General features: G+C 43.7%; 1 protein-coding gene and 1 pseudogene across 10 annotated transcripts in view; both read left to right on the top strand.

Moving 5' to 3' along the window:
• Positions 1-3,286: 3,286 nt before the first annotated feature.
• LOC140626077 (protein LSM14 homolog B pseudogene) lies at positions 3,287-8,816 on the top strand (annotated as a pseudogene).
• Positions 8,704-22,362, top strand: part of ZNF391 (zinc finger protein 391) — a 40,264-nt gene continuing 26,605 nt past the window's right edge. The window contains exons 1-6 of one of the 10 annotated variants that reach the window (XM_072813753.1): positions 8,820-8,953; positions 9,315-9,385; positions 10,357-10,431; positions 10,749-10,905; positions 14,818-15,008; positions 15,759-18,940. In XM_072813753.1, coding sequence (XP_072669854.1) covers positions 16,047-16,907 — 861 coding nt within the window. In that variant the 5' untranslated portion in view covers positions 8,820-8,953; positions 9,315-9,385; positions 10,357-10,431; ... (1 more) ...; positions 14,818-15,008; positions 15,759-16,046 and the 3' untranslated portion in view covers positions 16,908-18,940. The other 9 variants (XM_072813748.1, XM_072813749.1, XM_072813756.1 and 6 more) reach the window with 9 other exon arrangements.

The raw sequence follows: 22,362 nt of genomic DNA, 5'->3' as shown, positions 1-22,362 counted from the left end.
ATAAAGGAATACAATTAGTAAAAGATGATGAATAGTCAAAGTGTTGTGCCCAAGATTGCAAATCCGAGAAACCACCAAGGAGCCCACACCAATGCAAGTACATGAGGGTTTATTTACAAGCTCGAGCCTGGGTCCAAGTATATTCCATACAGCAGAGCAGGGACTTGGACCCCGAAGTGGGTTACAGCTGGATTTTTTATGGGCTGGTCTAGGGGATCTTCAGAAGGGGTGGAGGAATTTTTTCCATTCCTATATGGGGGAAAGGGTGGGGAGTTTCTTAAGATCTGATACAGGATTCTCTGCTGAGGGCATTCTGAGCTTTATTGTCTTTCTGATATGGGATTCCCTGCCTAGGACAATCTGCAGTTTTTCCTGTAAAGTTCAGCTCTTATTCCCAGGGACCTAAGATGGCTGTATTTGTGCTAATGCTAAACTTGAGGTGGAATGGCCTTAATTTTTCTCGGCCTCCACAAAAGATGGTAATATCATGTGCAGCCAGAGAGACATAAATATAAAGAAATGAGATAAGATTACCATGTGTTTATTGTTGTTGAAGCTAGACAATAGATACATGGAGCTTGATTATACTATTCTGTTGGCTTTTGCAAATGTTTGAGATTTTCCATAACCGTTTTTAAAAATTAAAAATTTAAAAAGGAAATTCACTGAAGAAACAGGAATACTGGGAAGAAGTCTGATTTTGACTTCAGGCAAATTTAACTTATGGGGATGGCTAGTCACCCATGTGAATGTGTGATGAAGGAAGGTGGAGAGAAGGTAAGAAGTTGGAGCTACAGAGGTCAAATCTGGTAGTCAGAATGGAGAGTTTCCCACAGGCCACTATGGACATGGTGAGAGGAGCAATTCTTTGTTATGCTAGATGTCCCATCCATCACTGCGCATATAACATCCCTGGGCACTAAATGCTAGGAATGCTTCTACCCCCAAAACATCTCTACACATTTCCAAATGCCTCCTAATGCCCACTATGGGAGTAGCCCCACTGTTGGATGAAAACTACTGGCACAGAGAAGCAGAACTATGAGAAAAAAATAATTAAGTCACAGTATTAGAGAGCAGAAGTAAGAATAATAAAAGTAACTGGGGGAAGGGAAGAACGCAAGTCAGGTTAGCCCACTGTATCAAAATTGACAGAGCAATTAGGAACAATAGATTAGATATGCTCAAAGCAACCTTCAGAGACACAATATTAAGTGAAAAAAGTAAACAGCATAGGGTCTCTGAGTGACTCTGTCAGTTACACATCTGCCTTCAGCTCAGGTCATTATCCCAGGATTCTGGGATTGAGTCCTGGTCCAGCTCCCTGCTCAGTGGGGAGTCTGCTTCTCCCTCTGCCCCTCATCCAGCTTGTGCTCAAGTAAATAAATAAAATCTTTTTTTTAAAGAATGGGGGCAGTCCAGGTGGCTCAGTGGTTTAGCGCCGCCTTTGGCCTGGGGTGGAATTCTGGAGACCCGGGATCAAGTGCCATGTCAGGCTCCCTGCGTGGAACCTGCTTCTCCCTTTGCCTGTGTCTCTGCCTCTCTCTCTGTATGTCTCTCATGCATAAATAAATAAAATCTTAAAAAGTAAAAAATAATAAAAAGAATGGGATTTGTAACAAAATCATTTAGGTTAATTAAAAGTAACCATTTACATTTTATAACAATATTACAAAAAGTATACATTATTATATAGCAATAAGAAAAGATTTGCTGATATACACACAACATGGATGAATATCAAACATAACATTGCCTATGGATGATGTGGAGATATAGGAATAAGGAACGAAGGTAAAAGGGGAGAAAGAAAGAAACAAAATGGCAGGGGGTAGAAATAATGAACTGAGCAGAGACCTCCCTGAAGATAACTTTCAGTAGAATGAATGAGAGGCATATTCCAAAGGAAGAGGAAAACAAAAGGTGAAGAAGTGAAGGTAGCAGGTGCATATCACTCAAATCTGGAGTTCATTAAGGGAATACAGAAGAAAAACATTCTTTTCTGTCTGAAAAAAATAGTAGCTAGAAGTGGCAATTTTAAGATAAAGGAAAGCAATAAACATATGAAGGCCCAGGAGAAGGAGCATAGAAAATGAAATACTGAGGATGCCTGAAAAGGAGCTAGGTAGGTTTCAAGTAAACATATCCAGAGGTGGGATCCAGAGCTTAGGGAGAGTGATTAGCTTTAACAAAGACTATGACTCCTTTGAAGACCAGAAATTCTGGTAAGAGGTAGGGAGAGGGATTCCCTAGGCTATGGGGAGAAGCCCCAACTTCTTAGGCTGCCCTGCACCAAATGGTTGGGATGCTTCTTCCATTCACATCCATTGGCTTCACCCATCTGGACAGGTATATGTAGGAAATTCTTTCTTCAACACACATGTTTTTTTTCCCTCTTGTAGGTAAATGATCACATCAGGCTTGGAAACTGGCAGCCCTATGCATAAGGAAAGGCATGTGACCTGGCAGTGGTACTGGACATAATAAGATCTGAAACTATCAATTATTTCATGACATAAGGCTATAGGGAGGGTTGGAGGAGGTTTGCAGGACTTGTTTTGAAGGCAGCACTCTGAAGAAGGGGAAAGGGAGTTGGCATTATGTTCAAGGAAGAGATGAAGATCATGGTGAAAAGTTCATTCATAACCAGGAAGATTCATGATTTGTCCCACTATTGAGAAAATGCTGTCTCACTGCCTCAGCCCTGGCTCCTTGGGGAGACTTGCTGGCAGACACAACAAACATGTTGCCTATAGTCAACTCTACCAACTGCAGACATTCACTTGGGAATGAAGAGCAGAAACATCTTATCACTAAACCTAAATATATCCATATTCATATATATATGGAGTCTATGATGCATGAACTCCAACTCACAGCTTAAGTAAGCCCTTTCTATTAGGAGCCCAATTTGCTTTCCTGGACAAATGTCAAGACTCAAGGGGAAACCGCTTACCCACAAAGACTAGATTTCTGCAGTTCTCCAGCATCACATCTCTGTATAAGTCCCTCTAAATGGAGTCTGGGTGCCACTTTTCCTCCCTAAAATATATTGCCACATCTTGAAAAAAAATCAAAGCCCTCCCCCACAAAAAAACAGACAATACTTGTTCAGCAGAAGTTTTAGAACAAGCGAGAGGCATGCAGGTAGTGCCAGCGAATAAAGCTCTGAACACATGAAGTCAAGGCAAGTGTAACTCAAGTATCTGCTCTATGTTAAGATTTGTGCTGGGAATAAAGAAGTATAAAAATACTGTCAAGGTGATCCAGCCAGGAGGCTACTGTCATGAGCGGCTCCTCGGAACCCCGATACCCCAGCAGCAAGATCGGCCTTGTCTCCAGAGTATTCCCTACACCATCGAATCCTCTACACCATCAGTGTGGACAACACCATGGCGCTCGCCAAAGTGAGGTCTTTTGGTGCTGAAGACCGCCCCACAGATGGGCGGGTCCCCCAAGAGAGGAAGTGCGTGCCTGCATCATTTTCCTGGGAAACGATATCACACATACCTCCATGTGTGAACCTGCGAAAGCTCAGCATGCACTCCTGCATGATCCTGCTGTTGCTCCGTCTCCTCCAGGCTTGGGCTCGGCCACCTTCCAGCCACACATGCTTCACAGTCTCTTCGGAGGGATGCCACCCACAGCTAGCTGGCTGCCAGCCCTCTGCTCAGCCAGTAAGACCCACTTTCTTAGGTCTGGAGAAGCTGGTGAGCCTTGGTTCTCCTCCATCCCCACAGCCCATCTCAGAGCGTACTTGTCCTCAGAGCCACATCAGCTCACCTCGAAGGGAGCTGGTTTTCCATCTGTCCCAGGCTGCCAGAGCCCCATGCTGGAACAGGCTGTCCATGCTGGTTCTGTTGATAACCTGAAGGCCAAGAAGCTGTTACCTGGCAGGGCCCTGTGGGGTGCAGCAGCAAGACCACCAGTGATGTTGTCCAGTCAGCAGGTGTGCACAGTCACCGGTAGGTAAATGAGGACAATGGAAGGCCTCAGAGGAGGACATTAGGGACCAGACGAGTCAGGAAGCACACCAGAGGGCAAAACTGCCAGACTGATGTCAAAGAAAACACTACTAAGCTTGAAGGCAACTTTGCTTTTTTTTGAAGGCAACTTTGATTTTGAGACTGTCAATGCCCAGTTGAACAGAGCGGAGCTGGACAAAGAGCTTAAGGAGAAACTGAATTTTAAAGATGACAAAGCTGAGAAGGAGACAAGAAGGAGAAGTCAAATTTATATTCTCACCCTCCCTCCACCCACTGTAAAACAAAAACACAACTATTGACAATTGAGAAAAGACTGAGACATTTAGAAATTAAAAACACATTTCTAAGTAACTTGTGAGTCAAAGGAAAAAATCATTAGGGAAATCAGAAAATATTTCAAACTAAATGATAGTAAAAGTGCAACATAGCAAAATGCATGAGATCTTGCTGAACAGCTCTGTTAGAGGGAAGTTTGTACCTTTAAATGTTTATATTAGATAAAAAGATTTAAAATCAATTATGTAAGTGTCTATCTTGAGAAGCTAGAAAAAGAGCATATTAAGCCCAACTAAGTAAATAGCTGTTAAAGACTAGAAGGCAATGAAGTAGAAAATAGACAAAGGTTTAAGAAAAATCAATGGAAAAAGTAGTTTTTTTTTGAAAATATTGGTAAAATTCATACTTCCTAGAAAAGCTGATCAAGAAAAAAGAGAAAGCACACAACTTATCAATATGAATAATGAGCAGAAGATATCATTACAGATTCTGTAGACATCAAAAAAATATTAAGGGTATTAGTATGAACAAACTCCTGCCACTAAATCCAACTAAGATGAAATGGGAAAATTCTATGAAAAATACAATAAAACTAGCACAAGAGGAAATAGAAAATATGAATAAATAGCCCTGTGTTTATTAAAGAAATTTAATGCATTATTAAATAGAATACTACAAAAAAGAAAAGAAGAAGAGGAGAGAAGAAAAGAGAAAAGAAGAGAAAGAAGAGAGAGAAGAGAAGAGAAGAGAAGAGAAGAGAAGAGAAGAGAAGAGAGAAGAGAAGAGAAGAGAAGAGAAGAGAAGAGAAGAGAAGAGAAGAGAAGAGAAAGAGAGAAGAGAAGAGAAGAGAAGAGAAGAGAAGAGAAGAGAAGAGAAGAGAAGAGAAGAGAAGAGAAGAGAAGAGAAGAGAAGAGAAGAGAAAACAACCCTCCGGGCCCACATGGTAAATTCCATCAAACACATAAGGAAGAAATAATACTATACTTCCCCCAAATCTTCCCAAAAATATAAAGGAAGGGAAGGGAACAGTTCCCAGGTTGTTTTATGGGGACAGCATAATCCTGACACCAAATCCCAACAAAAATATGATAAAATTATAGATCAATATCCTTCATGAACATAGATGCAACAATCCTTAAAAGTGTACTATCAGATAGGATCCACCAACATTTAAAACTTTTTTTTTTAAAGATTTACTTATTTTTATTTTAGAGAGAGAAAAAGAGTGGGAGAAGGGGCAGAGGGAGAGACAATCGCAAGCAGACTCCACAAAGAGTGCAGAGCCCAACATGGGGCTTGATTTCATGATCCTGAGATCAAGAATCCATCAGTATTTAAACAAAATAATATGTCAGGATCACATGGGGTTTATGCCTGAAATGTAAGGTTTACACAACATTTGAGTAATTGATGTAATTCATCATATTAACAAAATAAAGGAGAAAATTACATGATCTTTTAAATAGATGCAGAAAAGGTGATAAAATTCAATACCAATTTATTTTTTAAAAAGTCTTAGCAAACTAGGAATAGAATCAAAATTCTACAATTTAATACAACTGATTTATTTAATGGTGAAATATAAAAATTTCTGCTAAGATTGAATATAGGACATAGGCATCTGCTGTCATCATATCCATTCAGCATTGTACTAGAGGCTCTAGCTGGTGAAATAAAAGTAATAAATATGAGGAATAAACAGATAATAACCGAATATTTAATAAAATAAGACAAATAGAAGGCCTAAAGATTGGGAAAGAAGAAGTATAACTCTATATTCACAGTTAACATTATTTATATGGAAAACCCCAAGGAACCTACAAAACAATTACTGAAAAAAATAAGTAAATATAACAAGGTGATACAATATAAGATCAGTATAAAAAAAATCAATTGCCAGGGCACCCAGGTGACTCAGTCAGTTAAGTGTCCAATTCGATTTCGCAGCTCAGGTCATGATCTCAGGGTCGTGAGATGGAGCCAAGGCTCCATGCTCAGTGAAGAGTCTACCTGAGATTCTACATGACATTCTCCCTCCCTCTGCTCTTCCCCTTGCTTGAGCTTCTTTCTTTCTAAAACAATAAGTAAAATTCTTTTTAAAAATTGTCTTTCTATATACTAGAAGCAAACAACCAGAAAATGAAATGCAAATGATTCCATTTCTATTATAAAAGCCATAAACTATTTAGGGTTAAAGTTAACAAAACACATGTATGAACTTTAAACTGAAAACTAAATAGATGGTTCAGAACATTAAAGAAAACTTAAATAAATTGAGAAATATACCATGTTCATAAACTGAAGACTCAATATTTTTTAGACACCAACTCTTCAAGATGGATGCATATATTTAATACAACCCTGGTCAAAATCACAACAGGAATTAAAACAAGAACTGACTATAAGGACTCAGGTGCTTGTAACCAACGTTCACAGCAGTAGTATTCACAACAGCCAAAAGGTAGAAACAACCTGAGTGTTGAACAAGAGATGAATGGATCATGTTATAATATGGATGAACTTGGAACACACTATAACACAATACATGCTATAACATGCCACACCCTATAACATGGATTAACCTTGAAAACATTATGCTAATTGAGATAAACCAGATACTAAAAGATAAATTATGTACTATTCCACTTATATGTGTTGTCTAGAACAGGCAAATTCATAGATGCAGGAAGTAAAATGGAATTACTAGGGGTGGGGAGGAGGGTGATGAGGAGTGACTGCTCAGTGTGTTCCAGGGTTCTTTTGGGGTGAGGAAATGTTCTGAAATCAGATGGTGGTAGTGTTTGCACAACATTCTGAATACACTAAAAACTTCCCCATGCAATTTAAAATAGCTAAAATGGGAAATTTTGTGTTGGGTATATTTTACTACGATTTGAAATTTCAAATAAAAATATAATGAAAATGGCAACAGTAGACGGTCTCCGGGTCCCTTGTAGATCTAGGATCGGGATCCTGGTCCTCTTGGATTACTCCGTGGCCCCTACACACGGCGGTCGCACACCCGGTCCACAGCTCTGCACACGCTCTCCACTCTGGTCCATCAGTTCCCTCCGGGATCTTCCACTGTTTCTCCTCCTCTGCGCCACACTACTCCGACGTACCTCGCCCCATCGGTGCTGTCCCCTATGAAGGGCCCGAACAATTGTACCGACTTTGGTGCCATGACACTGTCTTCTTCTTCTTCTTCTTCTTCTTCTTCTTCTTCTTCTTCTTCTTCTTCTTCTTCTTCTTCTTCTTCTTCTTCTTCTTCTCCTTCTCCTTCTTCTTCTTCTTCTTCCGACTTCGGTGCCATGACACTGTCTTCTTCTTCTTTCTTCTTCTTCTCCTTCTCCTTCTCCTTCTCCTTCTTCTTCTTATTCTTCCGACTTTGGTGCCATGACACTGTCTTCTTCTTTCTCCTTCTTCTTCTTCTTCTTCTTCTTCTTCTTCTTCTTCTTCTTCTTCTTCTTCTTCGGTGCCATGACACTGTCTTCTTCTTCTTTCTTCTTCTTCTTCTTCTTCTTCTTCTTCTTCTTCTTCTTCTTCTTCTTCTTCCTCTTCTTCTTTTTTAATAAGGCAATAGCTCTGCCTTTTTTTTTAAGATTTTATTAATTTATTCATGAGAGTACACAGAGAGAGAGAGAGGCGGAGACACAGGCAGAGGGAGAAGCAGGCTCCATGACACTGTCTTCTTCTTCTTTCTTCTTCTTCTTCCTCTTCTTTTTTAATAAGGCAATAGCTCTGCCTTTTTTTTTTTTAAGATTTTATTTATTTATTCATGAGAGTACACAGAGAGAGAGAGAGGCGGAGACACAGGCAGAGGGAGAAGCAGGCTCCATGACACTGTCTTCTTCTTCTTTCTTCTTCTTCTTCCTCTTCTTTTTTAATAAGGCAATAGCTCTGCCTTTTTTTTTTTAAGATTTTATTTATTTATTCATGAGAGTACACAGAGAGAGAGAGAGGCGGAGACACAGGCAGAGGGAGAAGCAGGCCCCATGCAGGGAGCCCGATGTGGGACTCGATCCCGTGACTCCAGGACGGCGCCCCGGGCCGAAGACAGGCGCTAAACCGCTGAGCCACCCAGGGATCCCCTTCTATTAAAATTTTGTGTAGCAATCTAACAGATTAGGGTACGTCGCTACAGCCCTGGAGGGAGCTGGAGGCGGGCAGAGCCAGGTCTCCGCCGTGAGCACGGGGGCCGCCCGCAGAGAGCCTGGAAGAGCCGCGTTCCGGGGACCCTGCGCAGGCCGGGGACGTGGGCGGGTACGCAGCTCCCAACCGCGCAGGCAGCAAGGGTCCGAGCTGCGCCGAGCGGCGCGCACCAGGCCGTCCAGGAGCCCCACCCCCTGCGACCTCGCAGCACCCCCTCCCCCACCGCGGGAAGGGCTCCGCACGCCGCGGGCCAGAACTCTCGGGCGCAGGCGCAGAGCCGCGCCGCCCACGCCCCCGCCGGCGCCCCAGTCCTGCCGCAGGTCTGCGCGGGGAGGACGAGGCCGGGCCCCACCGAGCGCGCGAGGAGCCGCTGCTGCCCGGGCCGCCTGGGTGAGCGGGTGAGCGAGCGAGCAGCGGGCGGGCGCGCGGGCTCCGCGCTAAGCCTTCCGGCTCCCTCGCACTCGGGTTCCATCCAGAGTAGGTCCGGCCGCGGGGGTGCCCGGCCTCGGTGTGTCCCGACGCGGGGCTGGAGGCGGCCGGTGAGTGCAACGCTCAGGGCGCCGGACGCCAGGCACCGGGCCTGGTCTGGGCGGGAGGGCCCGGAGGCCCTGGGAGGCCCTTTTCTAGCCCAAAGCCCGAGCGGGTTGCTTGTAGATCCTGCCGGGAGGCGCCTCCACGCCTGAGGCTCGGGGTGCGCTGGCCAGGGATCCGGTGCTGTCCTGGGACTGCGCTGCGGCCAGACGGTGGCCTCCAGCTGCATCCCCGCTCCCCTGGGCCCCCCAGACCCCCTGCCCCCCACGCCACAAGTCGAAGGGCCCCTGGGTGAGCCTGTCACTGGCCCTTGAGTTTCTACCCAGACTGACTTTAACCTCGCAATCACCCCATGACATATACTCTTAGTATCCCCGCGATGCCCATGAGGAAACTGAGGCACACAGAAATGAAGCACCTTCCTTGAAGTTACACAGCTTGTGAGTAGTAGCTTTTATTTTATGGTTCTGATGTTAATAGTTGGTACTTCAGATAGTAGGTCCTTGTTTATTGACAAATTCTGTGTATCAAATTCTGTGTTATTTTGAACCAGTTTCTGTGAACACTGTTGCCTGAAGACTATCTGTTAGTAGGTTTCAGGACTTGACAATCTGTGTTCCAGGGTCGAACTCTGGCTGCCTGGGCCCTGGTGCTGATTCCTTTGTGCGTAGGCAAGGTCTCCAGCAAGCAGTCCGCCCAAGACCAGAAAACAAAGCCCCTGGACAATAGCTATCCCAGAACCTTCAGAACCTGCTTCCTTCTGAATGAGAGAAATTCTTAATATTGAAGGGAATAGAAATAAGGGAGAAGTCTTGCTGGATTACACATTGATTTGAAGAGGAAATGGCATGGTCAAAAGAATTTCAGTTGGTTAGGGTAATAGAAGGTGGACAGCGGTGGGAAGTTAGTCCCAGAAAAGCAGACTGGGTTGGCTGGTGCTGCAGCACTTATGACGTCTGTACTTGAGAGAAGAATGATTTGGTGGGGCTACAGTATGTAGAAAGCAGTAAGGTGATCCAGAGGTAGAAAGGAGGAAAAGAGAAAAGGACTTGCCACTCTATGGCAGAGAAATCCCTTGAATGGCACCTGAGCAAGGGAATGGCTCTGAGCTTGCAGACACAATAACCTCCTAGCCTCTCTGAAATATCTGAGGGTTCCCCGCTGAGACTTTTGTCACACACACCAGGCCTGCCTTCGAGTGCATCCTCCAAAGCCAGGAACTCATCTGTCCCTGCTCTAGAGCAGTAGCCGCTGAAGAGAGCCTCACACATTCTCTGAGAGCATCTTTGCTTAAATGTACACCCTCACAATTTTAAAATTAATTCATTTGAGATGTACACTGCAATAATATCTCTTTATGTTGTATATGATATTCTTTATTGTAAATGCTTTGCTGTCTTTTAACTTGTAGCATTAACAGAAGCTTTGTGAGAAGAGTAAGGACTGAGGTATGCCATCTTACAGTGTGGACCAGACTTTCAGAAAGGTGAGTAGACTTGCCCAGGGATGCCCAGCCTTATGGTGGTGGAGCAGTGTGAGCTGCCTTCCGCTTTGATCCTCAGGAGTAATTAAGAGACTGCTGTCATACTCTGCTTGAACTCCTATCCCATGTGAGGAAATTCATAAAGAGCCTGGATTTTGGCCTCAGATCACCTAGGGAGTTTAGGGAGGGTTTAGACTTGGTCCAGATCCATCCCTTTTACTTTTTATCATTAAAGAACTAGGGACTTTGGGTCACACATCAATGTCTATGGGAGGAGGTAGGCTTGCTTTTAGGCATTTGTTTTACCTCAACCCTTACAGTTGCATTCAGTTGGCCAGATGTGGACATTACCAGACCAGTGATTCTGGCTGCCTGGGATACGGCCTTTGCTAGCTTTGCCTTTGACCCAAAAGAAAACCAAGAGGAGGCAGAAGAGGTAAAGGCAATTGTCATCTTACTAGAAGAGCTATGTCCCATGTAAGTAAAGGATTCTTCCTTCTTTTCTGAGGGTGTCATTTCACCAAGCAGGCGATACATTTATATCTCTTTTCGTAGAACTTCCCTTGGGTGAGTCTGCCACATTTTGCCCAGGATGGGACTATTCCTTGTTTGTCTGCTGACTTATTACCCTTAATGTCTTCCTCCTTTTCTCAATTTCATCATTAGGTGATGATGAAACACCTTACTGGCCTGTTTCTTAAATGGTTTTATCTGAAACATGGACCTTAGGATCTCACATGTCTCTGGTGATTTGAAAAAGACAAGGTTCACATTAGTCTAATCCCCTTAGTCTAAGCACACATGTATGTGCCTTAGTATTTGGGACCTAAAACTAAACTCCAGGAATCAGAAAGCTTTGTACCAAACAATCAAGTCCAACATCTTCATTGGACGGATGAAACATAAATAGATTGATTATTTTCCCCTGGTTTTTATATAGCTATCAACAGAACTACGATCAAAATCCAGATTACCGAGGCACCTGGGTGGCACAGTCAGTTAAGCATCCAACTCTTGGTTTCAGCTCAGATCATGATTTCAAGGTTGTGGGATCAAACTCATTGGGTTCTGTGCTTAGAGTAGACTGCAGAGATTCTCTCTCTGCCTCTCCCTCTGCCCTCTCCACTCAAATGAATAAATAGATTTTTTTTTAAGTCCAGATTACCTGGTAAATGCTTACATCACAGGACCTCTATCTAATGTTTCACTGCATCGTGCCAGCGGTGCCACCTGCACTGAGGTGACCTGAAAATTTAATGCTCAGGTTATATAGATAGGGCTTTTGCATGACTGGGACTCACTGTAGCCTCTCAGGGCAGTCACCTTTCAGAGGCAGGCACTCTCTAAACCCCCATGGTGTTCTGTGGTTACGGTCATGCTGGTACCCTGGGATCGGTGGAGGTTAATTTCTTGGCCATTTAGGGGCCACAGGAGTGGAGAGTGCAACTCAAGTGTTGTTCTCTAGTGAGTTTGAGTCCAGTATTTAACACTTAGCTTTGGGCCAAATTACTTAACCTCTTCATTTCTCAGTTCTTCATTTGTATTATGGAAATAACAGTAGTACCCCACTCACTGTTGTGAAGCATAAATGAGTCCATATTCATGAAATGTTTATAATGGGCAGATCCACAAGACCTAAAGAATCTCCCAAGTTAGGGTCTTCTGTTTTAATGTAGAAACTTTCCCCAGTGGAGTTTCTATGTTATCGATCATGTGTCACATATACTAACATAAAATGTATATTATACTTATATATATATAATGAATTTATTTGAAATGCCAAAACAACTACAGTTTGGGATACCTGTACTACATGGTATATATGTGAATTGAATTATGTAGATAAACCGATAGCACATTGGCTCAGTTTGTCAATCCCAAGGTGTGAACGAGCATGAAGGAGAACTATCAACCTCAAACTGGCCATCTCCTTTGACTTCTGTCCTAGTTCTTTTCTCTAGTCAGGATATTCTGCTTACTTTTAGGTAGCTTATGTTTTCATGGTCCTAGGAAGACAATTTACAGAGATCTTCAAATTTTAGATCTTCCTGATTAGAGGGAAGACCTAAACCACCAAAAACCTAAACATTTTCTATATCTCTTCTCCAGGATGGAATATTAAATGTACTAATGTAGTAATATTCCACTGTGAACAGAAGTCCCATTTGCTATCCTGAAATAAAACTTACAGATAATATTACCTATAGATATAATTTCTGAATATCAATATATTATCTAACTCTGATATGAAGGAAAGAATTTATATTAGGATAGTATATATTTCATTGTGTACAGATTGGATGAAATAGAGGCCTGCACCTATTCACAGAATCACTGTGCATACAACAGCTCCAAATATAGCCTGATACATGAATGTCGTATTTGTGAATCTAACTCCATAAGTGGTTTAATTTTCCTGAAATGGTGAACAATTCTTAACATCTAAAGAAGGAGAAGTATATTTCCTTAATTTTCCAATATCTATCAGCTATGCAAAATATATTGTAGCTCTATGTAATATAGTGTTATGTTCTAGCCTAAGGTAACTATTAACTTTTTTAAAATTATTTTTTTTTAATTTTTATTTTTATTTTTTTTTAAGATTTTATTATTTATTCATGATAACACACAGAGGAGACAGAGAGAAAGAGGCAGAGGCACAGGCGGAGGGAAGAAGCAGGCTCCATGCAGGGAGTCCGACGTGGGACTCGATCCCGGGGTCTCCAGGGTCACGCCCTGGGATGAAGGCAGGTGCTAAACTGCTGAGCCACCCGGGCTGCCCTATTTATTTATTTTTAAAGATTTTATTTGTTTATTCATGAGAGACACAGAAAGAATGGCAGAGACACAGCCAGAGGGAGAAGCAGGCTCCATGCATGAAGCCTGATGTGGGACTCCATCCTGGGACTCCAGGATCACGCCTTGAGCGGAAGGCAGATGTTCAACTGCTGAGCCACCCAGGTGTCCCTTAACTTTTTTTTTTAGAGCAGGGGGAGGGGCAAAGAGAGGAGAGAGAGAATCTTAAGCAGGCTTCATGCCCAGCACAGAACTTAACACAGGGCTGGATCTCATAACCCTTAGATCATGACCTGAGCCAAAATCAAGTGTCAGACACTTAACTGACTGAGCCACCCAGGCGCCCCTATTAACAACTTTTGAAAGTCATACAGGATGAGGAACATTTTTTTGTTTTGCAGGAATATCCATTATCCCTGACCCCCACTAAATTCCAATAGCACCATCCAATCAACATGACAATCCCCCAAAAAACCCTCACCAATTCCCGGAACTCTCCCTGGGAAGTAGTACTACTGCCTTGAGAATTACTGTAATAAAAGAAATAACAGTGAAGTGTCAACAGAGTAATGATGGAGAAGCTGAAGTGTCTCTGCTATAAGAATGAGGCCAGGGATCCCTGGGTGGCGCAGCGGTTTGGCGCCTGCCTTTGGCCCAGGGCGCGATCCTGGAGTCCCGGGATCGAATCCCACGTCGGGCTCCCGGTGCATGGAGCCTGCTTCTCCCTCTGCCTGTGTCTCTGCCTCTATCTCTCTCTCTCTGTGACTATCATAAAATAAAAAAAAAAAATTAAAAAAAAAAAAAAAAAAAAAAAGAATGAGGCCAGCCAACCTTGTAAGAAGGCAAATTCCTACTAAGGAATGATGGTACCATAAAGTATGCAGCTGGATCTTACTGGAAGGTTCTATATAAATGAGACTTATTTAGTCTAGTGGTAGGGCTTCTGTGTTCTCTGTTTCCAGATGAAAGGCATGGTTTTGGCAAAGCTGAGTCCCAACAACATCATCATACTGCCATTGAGGTTCTGTATGCATGACTTCTTGGTGGATGTCCAAGGTTCACCTGTGCATCTGGGAGGTTCCCAGTCTACAAGAAAGGAAATACCTGTGAAACTAAATTATGTCTTGACCCAGGGGAGTTTAAACTATGCTGTGAGCAGAAGCTTTAGAGGAAATGTTATAGTTTGTAGCCTGTTGTCAAGCACAAGTGCTCAAGAGGAATCCACAAGAGAATGGCTTAAAGAAAAAGCATTAGTGGGGAAGGCTGAGTTTATATTTTAGACCCTCCCGCTCTGTGAGGAACGTTCGTTGGGGAGCACATTTTTCAGGCAACCCGGAGTATGTTTCTAAGGTTCTTTTTGGACAATTCTACTTGTCAGGTTAGATGAAGTTATAAAATACAAATGTCTGGGCCCCATATCATACCTATTAGCTCTGAAGCAAAGCCCAAGTATCTTGAATAATAAGTTCCACAGGGGATTCTGATGTGAATGTGTATAACCTTCTGGAACCCAATTTTGGCCTCTTTCAGAAAGCCATTTTCACCAGGCCCTCCTCCCACAGTTTCTGAACGTTTACACTATTGTTTCTATAGGTCAAAGCATTAAGATTGCACTCTGAATAGCCCCGTGTCTCCAGCACCCAGAGCCTTGTGTTAAATCATCATTTCCCATCAGGAATCCCAGCATGTGAACTGGACATGGTCCTTCAGTTAGAGAGAGAACAGCTGTGATAGCTGAATCTTCAGGAAACCAAAGAGGGCAGTGAGTGAAACTACCTGTTTGGGTAAGTGACACCATGAAAAGACCACCAGTTTGATATTTAAGAGACATGAGTTCTAGTCTGACCTCTTGGAATTCGCCGGGTAACTTGAGTCCGCTTTCTATTTGTCAGATAAATATGAGCTGGCCTGGGTGAATTCTGATAGTAGTGTTGTTTAGAAGAATTCCTAAACTAATTGGAAGGATGGTGGGGAGACAGGTAGGGGTGGCAGTGTCGTAGATAGCATGTCTTAAATCCTATTCTCTCTCAATCCCATGAAAATGATTACATCCAAGCTTGATAGAATCATCCTTACTGTGCTTTTTTAGAGGGTATCTTTTCTACACTTCAGAGTCTACTCTTCTCATCCCTTTCCTTTCTCCCATTTACCATTGCTGATGATCAGTTACAGTAACTGACAGATCATTTTACCTCCTAATCCCCTACTCTCTGCTCATCAACTGGCATATCTGCTTATTTCCATTTTGGGGGGCTCAACATAGTACACAGTCACCCTTCCTGTATATCCTGGTATATCCTGATGTCTCTGAGCTTCCTGTGCGGAGTAAAAAAATTCTGCCTGTTATCTCTTCTGCCCCATTCACTTCCCTCCTCTAACTGTCCCTTTTTGTTTTCTTCCCATATAAAGTTGCTAGTGTGCGTGAATTGCAAATTTTTGTCGTTTTTTTTTTTTTTTTTTCTTTTTCTGCTGGTTTATTTTCCTTGTTCTCCATACTAGATGCCGGTGACATCTGCACTTTAAATGTCTTTCAGATAGGGAGATTTGAACTGAGCCAAAGCATCTACACCTATCAGGCTATTTCTGAAGAACTAAAGTTTTCAGGGTCAGCGATGGAAATTCTCAGGGAATACTGCCCAAGGTCCTGCAAATGAAGAGGCCTATAAAGACAAGGGCCGGTTATCAAGGCAGACAAAATGTCCTGTACAAAAGATATCTTTTGAGAAAACAGCCATCAGAAAAGTGTCAATGACCCTCAAAGAAATTTTCACTAGGGAGAGAGCTCCTGAATCAGTGAATTTAGCCTAAGCTCAAAAGCTAATATGCAGCAGGACATTCCAAACGGAGCTAGATCCCCCATGTCTAGGAAGAATTCCAAAGATAATTCAGACTTTATTGAACACCAAAAACTTTTCCCACAAAAGAAACTTTGTAAATGCATTGAGTGTGGGAAAGCCTTCAGTTACAAATCAGACCTTATCATTCACAGTAGAATTCATGGTGGAGAAAAGCCTTTTGAATGCAATGAGTGTGGGAAGACTTTTAGCCGAAGTACACACCTTATTGAGCACCAGAGAACTCACACTGGAGAGAAGCCATATGAATGCAGTGACTGTGGGAAAGCTTTTAGCCGGAGCACTCATCTTAGTCTACATCAGAGGATCCACACTGGAGAAAAACCATACGAATGCAGTGAATGTGGAAAAGCCTTCAGCCGAAGCACTAACCTCAGTCAACATCAGCGAACCCACACTCAAGAAAAACCCTACAAGTGTAATGAATGTGGAAAAGCCTTTGGTGATCGTTCCACCATAATTCAGCACCAACGAATCCATACCGGTGAGAACCCCTATGAGTGCAGTGAATGTGGAAAGGCCTTCAGCTGGATCTCCTCCCTTATTGAGCACCAGAGAACACACACTGGAGAGAACCCCTATGCATGCTGTGAGTGTGGGAAAGTGTTCAGTCGAGGCTCATCCCTCACCGAGCACCAGAGAATCCACACGGGAGAGAAGCCCCATGAGTGCAGAGAGTGTGGGAAGGGCTTCAGTCGGGGCTCCTCCCTTCTTATTCACCAGAGGACTCACACTGGAGAGAAGCCCTACAAATGTAATGACTGTGGGAAAGCCTTTGGTCAAAGTTCAACACTCATCAGACATCAGCAACTTCACACCAAAGAATGATATTTGAGCTTTCATCAGTGTTCACAAAAGAGCACACAGCATTAACTTCCTACAGCTGAAAAGAAAAATATAGATATCTTTGAAGTTTTCTTCTGTACTAGCTAGCTATAAGCTACTTTCAAGTTAGCCTGCCTGCCTTCCTTTCTGTAAACTAGATGCTGAAATGAGTGCTTGGTACAAGGGGATGATTTTAAGAACCTGATACAGTCCATCTCCTCTTCTGGAGGACTCCAGCCGTAGTGTATAGACCTACTTGACACCTTGTATTTGCCCACTTTATCTATTCCATGGGGCTTAGGTCCCTGAACAGTCAGGGAACTTTGTTTCCCAAGCACATCAGCCCCATCAGCAAAGAGGAAATCCAATGTGTGACTGTGTGAGTGTTTCAGTGTGAGTGATACTGGCTCCAGTAGCAGAAGAGGAGGAGCTGGCTTTAGAACAGGACAAAAAGCTTCCCACTAGTTTGGTGATAATAGTGTTGAGGTAAATTCAGTCTCTTTTATAAGGACAGATTTCTCTCTTACACCTTTTTTTTTACTGTAGTAGATTTTCCTCAAAGTATAAACCATAGTTCTAATGTGCCTAATTAATCCTAATATTATTTTATCTTATTCTTACCAAGACTGTCTTAAGACTTTCATTTAGTTCTTCCAGTATTTAAAAAAAAAATGCTGCCCTAGTTTTAAATTTTTCTTTTGTTTATAGACTTCATGAAATGTACACCCTCTGGCCCCAACTCTCCCAAATCCTATAAAGCTGATCTCTCAAGGACAAATTCAGTGCCTATTTCTTAGTCTTTTTTTTCTACTTGACATTTGCAGAACTGGCACTTTTGGCCATGCTTATGCCTTAAAATTTTAACTTCTTCTGGCATCCTATTCTGTGCTGATCCACACTTTTCCTACCTCCCAGACACTCTGATGAACAATGATCAGCTCTAGAACTTTAGGCAAGAGTTAGACCAGAATAATCTCATTTTATCAGGTTATATATATAATACCTGAGGTTACTCAATTAGATTGTAAGCTTCTTGAAGACAAAAATCTTTTAGATCCCTGTAAAACATCCAAAGTGCTGAATAGTCACTAAATGATCTGTAATTCCTGCCTACTTTCTCCCAGGTAATCAGTCTGCTAGGTTTCATTTGAAATGGCTTATGAGTTGATTTCTCCCTCTATTCTTGGTGCTGCTGCTAGGTGCTAGGTGCTCAGCAGTTTGGGCCCAGATTACTAGAGTCAACACTGCTGCCCTTGTCTCCCTGTCTTGATTTAGCTGCCTGACTAAACCACCACCTTGTTCAAGGAGGCCACAGTTCCCAGGAAAAAGATCAGATGGTTTAATTCCAAGGCCTTCCACAGTTAGATCTATTTACTTATTTTCCTTTACTCCCCAGGAGCTGTGGGCAGGCCTTTCCTGTGTGTTTACTATGCCCTATTCTCACGTGGCTCCTTTTCACATGATTCTATGGCACCCTTTCACATGTCCTGCTTTCCTCCTGGTATCGCCAGAAATCCTGTCCACTTTGTAAAAGGCCTTTCTCAAATCCTGCCTCATCTGACAGTCTGAGTCCCCCACCTCAGAAGTGCTTTGCTCTGGAGGTTTGAATTTATTTTCCTGCATTACAAACTTTCCTGTTCTGTTTTCTGATTCTTTCAGGTGCTTTTTTCCCAGAAGCTTCTGAAGTTAGAAATTGTCTTAAATCTCTCAGAAGCCCCATCTAAATACATGGTATAATACAGATCTGGACTCTAGTTTTAATCCAGACCAGCAGGGTTTAATTTACGAGTACAATCTCTTTAGTCTTTTGAAGGGAGAGATAACCTCATAAAAATTTTGGTCCTTTTTGTCCTACCTTGAATTATATAAATTCACTCTTGGGACAAATTTTCCTTTGGAGTTCCAGGGATGCTGGCCTCCTGGCTTTCCCTTCCCAGAGACTGTTGTAAGGAATAAGGGAGCTTATTCATGTAAAATGATGAAAACAGTGCCTAACATAAAGTAAATGCTCAATAAATGCTAATTGTTATGATTCTGCGGTGCATCAACCTATAGCCTTTCATTTCATCTCCTGCAGGGTCTGTAAATCCAGTGCCAGAAATGGAAAACTAGGATTACAATTATATTAGAAGACATTTCTGCTAACTGTAATGATAGGCAACAGCCATCTCTTTTATTATAACTATCACGTGTCAAAAAGGATTCAATATAACTTTAAGATTGATAAACTAAAAACTTAAACACATATAAGTCAGCTTTAGAAAAAGGAGAAAGCCTTGGAGACCAAGATCAAGACAATCTATGGTATGCTATAGTTACCCAGATAGAGGTGCCAACAGAGCATTCCGCCAACTGAGGTTAGTTACTTTGTATTTAGAAAGAAAAATATATCCATTCTTCAAGGACAGCAAAGCTTTCCTAATAGACTTAAGATGAATTTCTCCATTTCTCTGCATTTAATTATACAATGCATTTGAAACCAAAACAAAAAACAATATATTTTCCACAACATCTAACATGTAAGTTCTACAGTAAATGAATATTTAGTTCATAGTGGAAGGCTATGAAAGGTAGGGGCAAAGATTGTCTTGGGGTGGAGTGGGGTTAGAAGGAGCAGAGCATAGAGCAGATAAACACATAATAACCGTGAGCCATAAGAAAAGCTCTTTTCACCCATTTGAGTCTTAATTTCCTGCCCTATACAATGAAAAAATCTGAAGTTTACAGATGTTAAGATACTTACCAAACACCAGGATTTGAGCCCAGTTCTGCTAACCAGTACTGGACCACATAAGGTGGCAGGAAGGAGAGAACTATGAGTACAGGCCAGGGATCCCTGGGTGGCGCAGCGGTTTGGCGCCTGCCTTTGGCCCAGGGCGCGATCCTGGAGACCCGGGATCGAATCCCACATCGGGTTCCCGGTGCATGGAGCCTGCTTTTCCCTCTGCCTGTGTCTCTGCCTCTCTCTCTCTCTCTCTCTCTCTCTCTCTCTCTCTCTCACTGTGTGCCTATCATAAATAAATAAAATAAAATAAAATATGAGTACAGGCCAAAAGGAGGGGAAAGGCCCTGTGTGCTCCTGGATATGCACTGGACAGTCCAACAGGGAGAGAACAATGAGTTCAGACCCAAGTTTGGAGAGCCCCTGTCTCCTCCACAAGATGCGATGTCAATCAGGGAGAAAACTGTGAGTGCAGGCAAAGAGGTAGGGAGAGGCCCTGTCTGCTCTACAAGATGCAGTGGACTGTCCAACGGGGAGAGAACTGTGAGTATAGGCAGAGAAGTGGGGAGAAGCCCTGTGTGCTCCCAAAGATGCACTGGACAATCAGGAGAGAATTGGGAGTCCAGGCACAGAGTTTGGTAGAGGCCTGTTCTGCTCCTGGAATGGGCTTGACTATCCATCAGGGAGAAAAATGTGAATATAGGCACAGAGGTAGGGGGTGACTGTCTATGCTCCAGGAGGTGCATTGGACTGTCCATTAGGGAGAGAACTGTGAGAATAAGCACAGAGATGTACAGAGGCCTGGTCTGCTTCTAGACATGTGCACCACTCTCCATTTCAGAGGGAGAATCATTTCAGAGGTGGGGAGAGGCCCGTTCTGCTCCTAGGGATGTGCTGGACTCTCCATCAGGAAGAGAAGTTTGAATACAAGCACAGAGGTGGGGAGAGGCTCTCTCTGCTCCTAGAGATAGGCTGGACTACCTATCAGGGCGATAACTGTGAGTACACACACTGAGTTAGGGAGAGACCCTGTCTGCTCCTAGAGATGCGCTGGACTGTTCATGGCAGGGAGAGAACTGTGAGTAAAGGCACAGAGGTGGGGAGAGGGCCTCTCTGCTCCCAGAGATATGTTGGATTGTCCACGGTAGGGAGGTAACTGTGAGTTCAGGAACACAGGCGTGGAGATGCCCTGTCTGCTTCAGGAGATGGGCTGGACTGTGAATCAAGGAGAGATTGGGGAGGTGGGGAGAAGCTGTGTCTGACACTGGAGATATGCTGGACTGTCCATTACAGAGTAAACTGTGAGATAGGCACAGAGGTGGGGAGAGGCCCTGTGTACTCCTGGAGATGAGCTGGAGTGTCCATCAGGGAAAGAAGTGTGAATACAGGCACAGACTGTGGAGAAGACCTGTCTGCTCCTTGGATAATTTCCAAGGCAGGGAGAAAACTGTGAGTACAGGCTCAGAGGTGCAGAGATGCCCTGTGTGCTCAAGGAGGTGTGCTGCACTGTCCATCAAGGAGATACCTGTTTGTATAGACACTGTGGTAGGGAGAGACCCTGTTTGCTCCTAGAGATGCACTGGACTGCCCATGGCAGGAAGAGAACTGTGAGTGTAGGCCCAGAGGTGCAGAGAAGCCCTGTTTGCTCCTGGAGATGTGCTGGATGGTCAATCAGGGGAGAACTGTAAGTATAAGCACAGAGGTGGGGAGAGGTCATGTCTTTTCTGGTAGATGTGTTGGACTGTCCATGGCAGGGAGAGAACTCTTGAGTTAGGGCACAGAGGTGCAGAGAGGCCCTGTCTGCTCAGGAGACGGGCTGGACTGTGAATCAAGGAGAGAACTAGGGAATCCCTGGTTGGCTCAGCAGTTTAGTGCCCCTCCTTAGGCCCAGGGTGTGATCCCGGGGCCCAGGGATCAAGTCCTGCATCGGGCTCCCTGCATGGAGCCTGCTTCTCTCTCTCTGTGGGTCTCTGCCTCTCTCTCTGTGTCTCTCATGAATAAATAAATAAAATCTTAAAAAAAAAAAAAAGAGGAGAGAACCGTAAGTACCAGCACAGAGGTGGGGAAAGGCCGTGTCTGCTGTTAAAGATATGCGGGACTGTCCATCATGGAGAAAACTGAGCACAAGCACAGAGGTACAGAGGCCTCTCGGCTCCCTAGAGATGCGCTGGACTGTCCATCAGGGAGAGAACCGTTAGTGTAGGCAAAGAGGTAGGGAGTGGCCCTGTCTGTTCCTAGAGATGCGCTGGACCGTATATCAAGGAGACAACTGAGTCCAGGCACAGAGGTCCGGAGAAGCCCTGTGTGGTGCTCGAGATGCACTGGACTGTCCATGGCTGGAGTGAAATGTGAATACATGCACAGAGGTGGGGAAAGGCCGTGTCCCCTCCAGAGATGTGTTGGAATATCCATCAAGGAAAGTACTGTGTGTACAGACACAGGTGCGGAGAGGCGCTGTCCTCTCCCCGAGTTGGGTGGGACTCTCCATAGCAGGGAGAGAATTGTGAGTACAGTCAGAGAGGTGGGGAGAAACCCTGTCTGCTCCTGGAGATATGCTGGACTGTCCATCTGGGAGAGAACTGTGAGTACCAGCACAGAGGTGGGAAGAGGCTGTGTCTGACCCTGGAGGTATGCTGCACTGTCCATTACAGAGTAAACTGTGAGATAGGCACAATGGTGGGGAGAGGCCCTGTGTACTCCTGGAGTTGAGCTGGAGTGTTGTCCATCAGGGAGAGA

This window comes from Canis lupus, chromosome 37 (genome assembly GCF_048164855.1).
Source record: "Canis lupus baileyi chromosome 37, mCanLup2.hap1, whole genome shotgun sequence".
NCBI classification, from domain to species: Eukaryota; Metazoa; Chordata; class Mammalia; order Carnivora; family Canidae; genus Canis; species Canis lupus.
This window is presented reverse-complemented; position numbering and strand designations above follow the sequence as displayed.